Here is a 9,947-nt window from a genome sequence, read left to right as displayed (position 1 = left end):
GTGTTAGCCGTGTTCCTGTCTGTCTGTGCCAATGTTTCTAACACATGCTTGTTCCAGACCAGACCTCGCCTCTCCTCTCTCCCTGCCAGCTCCTCTCTAACACGTCTGCTAGATGTTAGTAACTAAACCCCAGCAGGGTTAGACAGGTAACTAAACGTTACCTGTCTAACCCTGCTGGGATTGAAAATCCCTCAGTCCTGCCAGAGAAATGTTTAAATATCGATTTTGTTGAGTCTCTTTTTTTTCCGTTTCTGTTACGATGTCCTATATTAACCCTTCCCCTCCCCTCCCTCTGTCCATTTTTCATGCTGTCTCTTACCCAAATGGCTTGGCTGCATGTAAGTAACTCCTACAGTCGCTCTCCCGTGCCTCTGTGTGTTGTGCCTCTCTTTACGTCTAGATTTACGTTTTGCTGATGTAAGATTGTTGCAGTTAGTTTCTGTAGCCAGGCATTCCGTACAAAATAACTTATTTTGGTATCTTCTTTTGGGGGGGAAAAAATAATACTTTGTCCTCCAGTATTTCCTGCGAGCATCGCATCCCTCCCACCATCCCCATGACATGTGCCTGGCGTACTCAGAAGACTCAAACTTCTTCTCTCCTTCTCTCCAGTTTTCGACCAACTAGACCTGGTCACGTATGAGGAGGTGGTGAAGTTGCCAGCATTCAAGAGGAAAACCCTGGTGCTGTTGGGTATGTAGTCTCCCCACCTCCCTCTCCCCACCTCCCTCTCCCCACCTCCCTCTCCCCACCTCCCCCTACCTCCCTCTCCCCACCTCCCCCTACCTCCCTCTCCCCACCTCCCTCTCCCCACCTCCCCCTACCTCCCTCTCCCCACCTCCCTCTCCCCACCTCCCCCTACCTCCCTCTCCCCACCTCCCTCTCCCCACCTCCCCCTACCTCCCTCTCCCCACCTCCCTCTCCCTACCTCCCCACCTCCTACCTCCCCACGCTCTGCACCTCGGTTCAGCAGTAGAAACAGCAGGGTGGCCTGCAGGCTGCTTAACAGATCCCCTCTCTCCCACAGCATGCAGAATGGGAAGGGGGGTCACACGTACGGGCGTGTTTAAAAAAAATCTACAATGCGCTTTGTCAACTCTGCTTGTCGCACAGGGACACTTTGCATCAACCCTCACAAATGACCTCTCTTCTCTCTCTCTCTCCCTCTCTCTCCCTCCCTCTCTCTCCCTCTCTCTCTCCCCCTCTCCCTCTCTTTCCCTCCAGGAGCCCATGGAGTTGGCAGGAGACACATTAAGAACACACTCATCACCAAGCACCCAGACCGCTTTGCCTACCCCATCCCGCGTAAGACACCTCACCACACACACACACACACACACTCAACACGCACACCACACACACACAAACACCTTCTCCACAACCTGTCCCAAGATCACAGCACTTTCAAATCACCCTCGCCAATGTTTCTCTCTCCTCCCCCCCAGACACCACTCGGCCGCCCAAGAAAGATGAGGAGAACGGGAAGAACTACTACTTTGTGTCCCATGACCAGATGATGCAGGACATCAGCAACAACGACTACCTGGAGTACGGCAGCCACGAGGATGCCATGTACGGCACCCGGCTGGAGACCATCCGCCAGATCCACGCCCAGGGCATGATCTCCATCTTGGATGTGGAGCCCCAGGTGGGTGCAGGGGCGGGGGGACCGCTTCCTTGCTGTGGTCTGGAGGGTGTGTTAGGTTTGTATCCCGGCTCTGCTCACACGCGTCTCCTCTCTCTCTCTCTTCCAGGCCCTGAAGATCCTGAGGACGGCGGAGTTCGCTCCGTACGTGGTGTTCATCGCCGCGCCGACCATCACCCCCGGGATGAACGAGGTCAGAGACCAACCCAACACTCACTCCCCCGCTCCTCTCTCTCCTCCTCTCTCTCCTCCCCTCGCGTGCGCTCACTTTTCAGAAACACCATTCACTCATCTACTCTGTTTGAACTGTCCGTGTGGTGGCTTGCTGGTGGTTGGCTGTGCTGTGTGTGTATTCCACTGCACGTGGCTCTGTGTGTGTATTCCACTGCACGTGGCTCTGTGCGTGCTTCCATGTTGATTCTCTCTGGCATGCCCTCTCTCATTGCTCTCAAGCTTCCAAAATGGTGCAGGAAACTGCCTGTAAGTACTGGACCCACCTGTATAGGCCCTGTAGATTAGCACAGGCGTGTGTGTACATGTGTTTACATTCACCTTGTGTTTCCAGCGTTGTATCCAGTGTTGGTGTGCACCTGTTGATGGGTTGAACGAGTCCCCTTAGTTAGGTTCATGTAGGCTTTGTTGTGGCAGTAATAGTGTGTGTGTGTGTGTGTGTGTGTTACCTGCACAGGTGTGTAGTTGTGCCTCCTTCCCCCCAACCTCACCTCCTTGGGCGACATCCTCACTTTGGTTCTTTTTCTCTTTTCTGACCCCCGCCCTTCTACCCCTCCCTCTTTTCTCTCGTTCTCTCTCCCCCCTCCAGGATGACTCCCTCCAGAGGCTCCAGAAGGAGTCCGAGACTCTTCAGAAGACCTACGCCCACTACTTCGACCAGACCATCATCAACAACGAGATCGACGACACCATCCGTCACCTGGAGGAGGCAGTGGACCTGGTCTGCACCACCGCCCAGTGGGTCCCCGTGTCCTGGGTCTACTAACGCCCCCACCGCCCGCCCCGCCCCGCCCCCCACCGCCCCCGACCCCCAAACCACTCCTGAACTTCAATCATCGTTATCCTTTCTGTTTTCGGGGGAGCGGGAACCATTCCTGTGAACTTCTTTGTGTCTTGAAAAATAAGAAGAAGAACTAGATGAAGAAGATACGGCCTCGGCAAACCTAATTCCTCCCTCGAGACTTCAGCCATTCCTCCCCCTGCCTCCCCCCTTCCAACTGCCTCCACGGCACATCATAGTGTGTGTGTGTGTGTATATATATATACATATATATATATAATAGAAAATAATGAATATGGTCATGTACTTATAGTCGAACACAGGAGGGGTGATATTGTAGACATTTTATACTTTTTGTTTTTTGTAATCGTTTGAGAGACTGAGTCTCGTAGATGCGATAGTGAGCATGGGTGGAGAGACAGTGGGGTCCGTCCGGGTGTCTGTGTGTGTGTGTTTACCTCCTACTGCATTTCCTGTGGTCCTGTGCCCTTTGACCCCCTAATCACCTACTTTCTCTCTATCCCTCCTTACTCGATCCTTCTTTCTATCTATCTCTTTCCCCTTCTTCTTTTCTCTCCCTCGCTTTCTCTCTCCCTCTTTTCTCTCGAACTGTCTGAGACTTTTCGAATCAGAATGGCGACGTACTTCCAAGGACAGTTTCACACCTGTTGTTTGTCGTAGTGGCAACAAATGCACAAGTTGATGGATAAGCACAGAAAACTCGACAGGGACTCCCCCCCCCCCCTCCTCCATATTTATTACAGCACCCTTGTTTATACCTGTCAATCAATTGTTGTTGAAGGAGCATACATGTACCCTAGCTGAGAATCCTGTGTGACAAACCTGGCCCCCAGGTTCTCAAGAAGAGGCTCTGTGTAACCAACCTTGTCCTCTAGTACCGTACTGTGTGCCCTCCCTGGTTCTGTAGCCCTGCTCTATTTGTTTACATATCAGTTTGCACAAAGGACTGTGTAGAGGACACTTCCTGTCTCCTCTCTCTCTCTCTCCACCCATCTGTCTCTCTCTCTCTCTCCACCCATCTGTCTCTCTCTCTCTCTCTCCACCCGTCTGTCTCCTCTCACTCTCTCTCCACCCATCTGTCTCCTCTCACTCTCTCTCCACCCATCTGTCTCCTCTCACTCTCTCTCCACCCATCTGTCTCCTCTCACTCTCTCTCTCCACCCATCTGTCTCCTCTCACTCTCTCTCCACCCATCTGTCTCTCTCTCCACCCATCTGTCTCCTCTCACTCTCTCTCCACCCATCTGTCTCCTCTCACTCTCTCTCTCTCTCCACCCATCTGTCACCTCTCACTCTCTCCACCCATCTGTCTCTCTCTCTCTCCACCCATCTGTCTCCTCTCACTCTCTCTCCACCCATCTGTCTCCTCTCACTCTCTCTCCACCCATCTGTCTCCTCTCACTCTCTCTCCACCCATCTGTCTCCTCTCACTCTCTCTCCACCCATCTGTCTCTCTCTCTCTCTTGTTGCTGTTCTCTTACTGCGCCTCTCTCTGCCTTTTATTTCTCTCTGTCTTTCTCTCTCTGTCTTTCTCTCTCTGTCTTTCTCTGTCTTTCTCTTTGTTTTAACCCCCCCACCACCACCACCACACCCCAGCTAAGATCTTTCCATGTGTCTGACGTGAGTTGTGACTCACAGACGTGGACATGTGTCCAGTGCATGTTCATCGATGACGAAAGCACTGACGAGGACACCAGGCAACCTGGGTCTTGGGACTGGAGCATATACGAAAAAAATAATGATAAAAAAAAAGAAAATAATAATATGTGAAAAGAAAACAGCTAAGAAAGACTTGATCGATAGCGTGCTGGGGAGTAGAAGACTGTCCCAGCTATGCACACCCCCAGCGCCAACAACAGATCTCCTCATTGGAACATTTCTATCAAGCCCCGCCCCCTTCCTACACTCCTTAATAGTGAGATGTGTCTGTGAATCGTCCTCATTTGATTGGTCGTGGGGAACATCGGCGCGGGTGGGGATGTGAAGTAGGACAATCCAATTCTGGTGCCACCGGTCCAGACCAGCGTCGTCCTACCAGAGTATTACTGTTTTCAGTTTCAACGGAAGGAGTTGGGTCCATGCAGATTTTTATTGTGTGTAAATGTTTCAATGGTGCGTACGTCATACGAGTGATTACGAAGAGCCAGTGTGTGTATAATAATCCTTAAAAAGAGCTCATAATGTGACATGAAATGAACATGATACTTTAGGTGAGGGGGGATATGACTTAGCCACCTCCCTGTCGTAAGCAGGACGTGAAGTCGGTCTTAAACAGGCGTCTCAACTGGAGCGGCAAAAATGTGTTGTCACTGCTCGCGGCAGCACAGCGTGAGGTTAATGTCATGATGCCTTGAGTAAAGTGTTACCATTTAAAAGTCCTGTGTAAATTTCCTCTGCAAATGACAAAAGCAGCTCTTCGGTATGAAATGTTCTTTTGTTCTCATTTTTTAAAAATATATTTCCTTTTAAGTGTTGACAAAGTACACCGCCTCTTGATTCTCTCTTTTGAAGATGACGTTGACCCCTGAAGGTGTGAGGGTTGTGGTGGGTGCCACAGTACGAGAACGTGCATGTGTTTAGTTTCCTCTTTAAGATGCCGTTTTCTCAAAAGCCAGCAGATGGCAGTAACTTCACAATTGCAATATTAGGCCCAGATCATGATTAGTGACCAACACAGGACTACGATTTGGGGGTTAGTGATTATGTTAGGGGCTAGTATGTACTGTTCATAGTCACATCCCAAATTATCAAATCAATACCATTCCAGATGGCCTTTATTTGTCAATGGTGTATTTAGTTTGTACAATACTGTAACTATGGTACCATCTCTGCTGACATGTTGACAGCGCTAACAGACCCTGGTAGTAATTCATTAAGCTAGAATAAACAGGTTTGTTTCAGATATTTTTTTTGGTATGTATGCTTTATTGCGAGATAGTTGCAGTATTAGAGGGACATGAAATGAAGAGGAGGGGGCGGGGGGGGCATGTAGGAAATGGCCCCAGCTGGAATCGAACCCAGACCCCTGCAGTAAATCCTTAGGCTACACCCTCTTACCTGGTGAGCCATCGATCAAGAGGGTTTTAATATTTTGGGATTTCTGGCTCACATTTCATGGAGATGAAGATAATTAAAGAGAGACTACCATCCGGAAGGGGGTTGTGGATGTTGGATTAAGGGCTGTCTGCATAGCGCCTTTGTGGAGGCTATCCTCATGTTTATGCTCAAACTCAAGTACGCACAAGTCATTAGATGGGATTTGAGTAAATAAAACATAGTTTGGAGAATAGATTACATCACGCCTCGAGCAATTCGTGTTCAATTGAAACAATCGTGATCGCTACAATCGTGATTGCTACAATCGTCATCGACGTGGTGGGTTGTCACGGCTCCTTGATCTGTCGATTTCTGTCAGTCAGTCAACTTGAGTTGTCATTTATTATTGGTAAGACCTGACTCTGGGTGCATGTTGGGCAGGATTTCTGCCTTATTTTACGCTCAGATGCTGAAAACTCATGGATTAAAAAAAACTTTTGGACCTTTAAAGTCAGAAATATATAACAAGCTTTGCTTCATAAGCAGGCTTCTTGGATAATGACCCATTCATTTGAATCAGGTGTGTTGGAGCAGGGAAACATCTAAAACATGCAGGACAGGGGGTGCCCTGAGGACCAGGGTTGAGAACCACTGGTCTAGATTATGTGCAGGTAACGACTGATGTTAAACCACCACGCTTTGTGAACATCTATACCTGTACCGAACAATTCTGAAACCAATGATTCCATTACTCCCCAACATATTACCCCTTTATAAGAATCAAAAGGGCAGTAGAATATGGAGGGTTTTAAACACCCAATAAAGTAAATGTTGGTATTGAAGTGAAGGCTAGGTTACTGTGCCCCTGGTAGTCTTCATGATTCTGTTAAAAGTTCAAAAGGAAGAAAAGGGTGGAATATTGGCTGTATCCTGTTATACAACAAGAATCATAGAAATACATACATAGAAATATAAAGAAAGCATATATGTAGTCAATAAGTGTCAAGGCTCATTTCTACCCAAAGGAAGGTTGTTACTGAGAGAGAGTCCACAAAAGGAGACTTTGCGACATGAACAAGACTGCTGGAAAGTAATTAAGGTATACAATGTGCATTCAAGAGCAGGGTGGCCCAGGTGGTATTGGGATCAAGACTATGTGAAGACATTTTGACTAAAGGCCTTTTTTTTTTTTTTTTTAAGCCTTGCAGTGTGTTTACAAAGCAGTCGTTTCGAGAAGTAAACAGTTTTGTCCTAATACCCATATTAGTTAATGTGCCAGAAAGAGATTTGTTATGTCCCAATACATGGTACTGTACGGCAGTGGCGATTTTAGACCATTTTTAGGGGTGCTCAAGCACCCTTAAATTTCATCTCAGCACCCATAATTTTTTTTTTTTTATATATATATATATATATATATTGTTTATTATCATTTGATGCTGGTAGTTCATGAAGAAAGGGACATCCTTAGTTTTTCATTAATTCAATATTTTGCATAATTTACATTTAGTCATTTAGCAGACGCTCTTATCCAGAGCGACTTACAGTAAGTACAGGGACATTCCCCCGAGGCAAGTAGGGTGAAGTGCCTTGCCCAAGGACACATTTTTCACGGCCAGGAATCGAACCGGCAACCTTCTGATTACCAGCCGATTCCCTAACCGCTCAGCCACCTGACTCCCCGCATAAGAATACATAAATGTATTAATCGTTATTCAGTGACATAAGGGATTTATATTAGCAAGAGGGTTTAGCACTATTTACAAGGCACTGTATTCATGTCACATTTTAATTGGGGGCTGAGCACCCCTAAAGGTCTGATCCTAGAATCGCCGCTGCTGTACGGTATGCAAACAATTCCAAGCCGTCTTACACATCCGGCTGGACTTCGCAGCACTTCGATTCTGACTCACACTGAGGGCTGCGGTAGAGGTGGAGACAGCGATGATGGAACGATGCGTGACAGTTCGAGACTCTTATATTTTAAGTAGTCTAGCCCATTTGTATGCATGCAGCAATAGGCTACTTTGTAAGGGCAGCTGCAGTAAATGTTAAAGTAGGCCTATGCGAATTGGGACACAGCTAAGTTTGTTATTTCACCTTCACAGTTACACCTGTTCTCACCATGGCATACATCTTTGGACCCATAATTCAACATTTTATGCAAACAAGAACCACATCCCTCTTACCTGTGAAGGTAACACAAGAGAACGCTGTTCACCGTGGCTCAATAAAAGGTGACAAAAGGGACATGAATCAAACTGAATGCTAATTTGAAACCTTCCCCCAAACACGGTGGCACATTTCAGCCGTCCCTCAATTAGGCTACAGCTCAGCGGGACATAAATTAATATGTCAAAATTGTCCGTTCATGTTGACTCAGACCCTGCGGCGAAGGCTGTTTCCATCAGTTTTCTGGAGTGGACTGGTGTTGGTTGACTGATGTTCCAACTCCGAGGAGGAGCGTAGCAGGTTCGACTGCCAGGGTGGATACCAGCTGGAACTGGTAGCCTAGGTACCGTACGGGGCTATTCTACGGTCCTCCCCCGAGAGTAAATCAACTGCAGCTGGTGGCAGGACTGTATGTAGGTCAGAAAGCACGGAACTGAAAAGCAATTGCTACTTTTGCGATTGATTGAAAACAAAAATAACTTTGCCAGTCCAGAAAAATCCCGGCTGTTTGCAAGTTGCGCACATTTCCAGGTAGGCTATCAGGGTGAGAGGCAGCATCATATGAAGGATTTGAAAAGAAAAGGTTGTGAATTATTTAGCTGGCATTGACAATCTATTGCCCAATTGTATTCTCTCCCCAGCCTAATTAACTGCAGGTGGTTTGATCTTGGGGTGTGTGCCTTACAACAGAAGCGTTCACAAGGCCAGCCCTGTGGCCTCACACAGTCCCTGTTTAAGACTGGACTGCTCCAAGGTTAGCTAAATGTTTATATAATTAGACTGTTTTCATATAGTGTCGTTTACAAAGTTAATTGGTTCATTCTGTTTTTAAATGTTTTCGTCTGTCGGTCGTTTTCAACATGTCCGTTCATCTCTGCTAGCTGTGTGACAACACGCTCGAGCTTCATGAAGTAGCAGTTTGATTCTCGAGGTCGTGTCATGACTAGTGATGGGTCGTTCGCGAACGATCCGGCTCTAAGAGCCGGCTCTTGAAGGTGAACGTCGGGAGCTGGCTCGCATATCTGAAGAGCCGACTCTATTTTTAATTGATTAATACAGCCAATAAAAACTAAATGATTATGAAATAATGAATTTTAATTGTATTTAAAATAATTGACTAATTCAAAGAACAACAAAAAAATACTTGTAGGCTTAAAGGCGCACACGATCATCCTCACATTCTGTTCCTGTCAATCCTGCATGAGGGAGGGCCGAGCCAACTCACACACAGTGAGAGAGAAGTCAAAACTCGGGAGAGCCATGACAAATCAATGCATTTTTAAAGATATGTGGTTACGGTCGAGTATGATTTCATTTCATAATTTAATTCAAATTGTTTTCACACCTATCATAGTCAAATTCATAGTTAAAACATGTATTTTTTTATTTTTTTGTCAGCTGAGCCATACGAGCCGGCTCACGAAAAAGAGCCGGAATGCCCATCACTAGTCATGACTGCGGACACGAGAGCTGCTACTGTACAGTACGATCTCCAGCCTGCACGACCTTCAGCCTCTTCCAAAAGGCTTTTGTAGTGTATTTGTGTGTGAATGAGAGAGAGACACACAGACAGACAGACAGACAGACAGTGTCACAAATGAAATGATTAATTTTTTCATCAGTACACTGAGATACTTTGGCCTCAATGAAGTTGATTCAATTTGTGTTTTCATGAACAAGAAATACATCTTTGAAAGTAAAACAGACCTACAAAACACTGCATATAAAACGTCTCCATTCTTACCAACTCTCAATTCATGATTTGGTCAAATAATAAGAGAAAGGATGTAACGACAGCCTGAGAAACTCGTACAAAGAGAACGTCAGAATATTTTCCTCCACCATCACTCCTAAAGAATGACAGAAGTCCTTGAGAAAAAGACACTGTTGCTATCTCTCTGAGTCTCTTGCGTCATCTAAATCATTCAGCCAGTACTGTCAAACAACAGTATTAATAAGTGAATTCCCCTAATGCATATGGTTACTGTGTACCTGCTTAAAACGTTTCCAAGAATCATTGAATATCTTGGATACACACAGTAATTGGAGAGTTCATTTTGAC

General features: G+C 46.5%; 1 protein-coding gene across 1 annotated transcript in view; it reads left to right on the top strand.

Annotated features, from left to right (window-relative positions):
* LOC134007838 (peripheral plasma membrane protein CASK) overlaps window positions 1–3,721 on the top strand; it is a 30,225-nt gene extending 26,504 nt beyond the window's left edge. Inside the window, exons 15-19 of the mRNA XM_062447554.1 lie at window positions 573–693; window positions 1,225–1,305; window positions 1,446–1,648; window positions 1,755–1,838; window positions 2,466–3,721. Coding sequence (XP_062303538.1) covers window positions 573–693; window positions 1,225–1,305; window positions 1,446–1,648; window positions 1,755–1,838; window positions 2,466–2,642 — 666 coding nt within the window. The 3' untranslated portion in view covers window positions 2,643–3,721. The remainder of the gene's footprint in view (window positions 1–572; window positions 694–1,224; window positions 1,306–1,445; window positions 1,649–1,754; window positions 1,839–2,465) is intronic.
* The last annotated feature ends 6,226 nt before the right edge of the window (window positions 3,722–9,947 follow it).

Source organism: Osmerus eperlanus, chromosome 21 (assembly GCF_963692335.1).
Source record: "Osmerus eperlanus chromosome 21, fOsmEpe2.1, whole genome shotgun sequence".
NCBI lineage: Eukaryota > Metazoa > Chordata > Actinopteri > Osmeriformes > Osmeridae > Osmerus > Osmerus eperlanus.
This window is presented reverse-complemented; position numbering and strand designations above follow the sequence as displayed.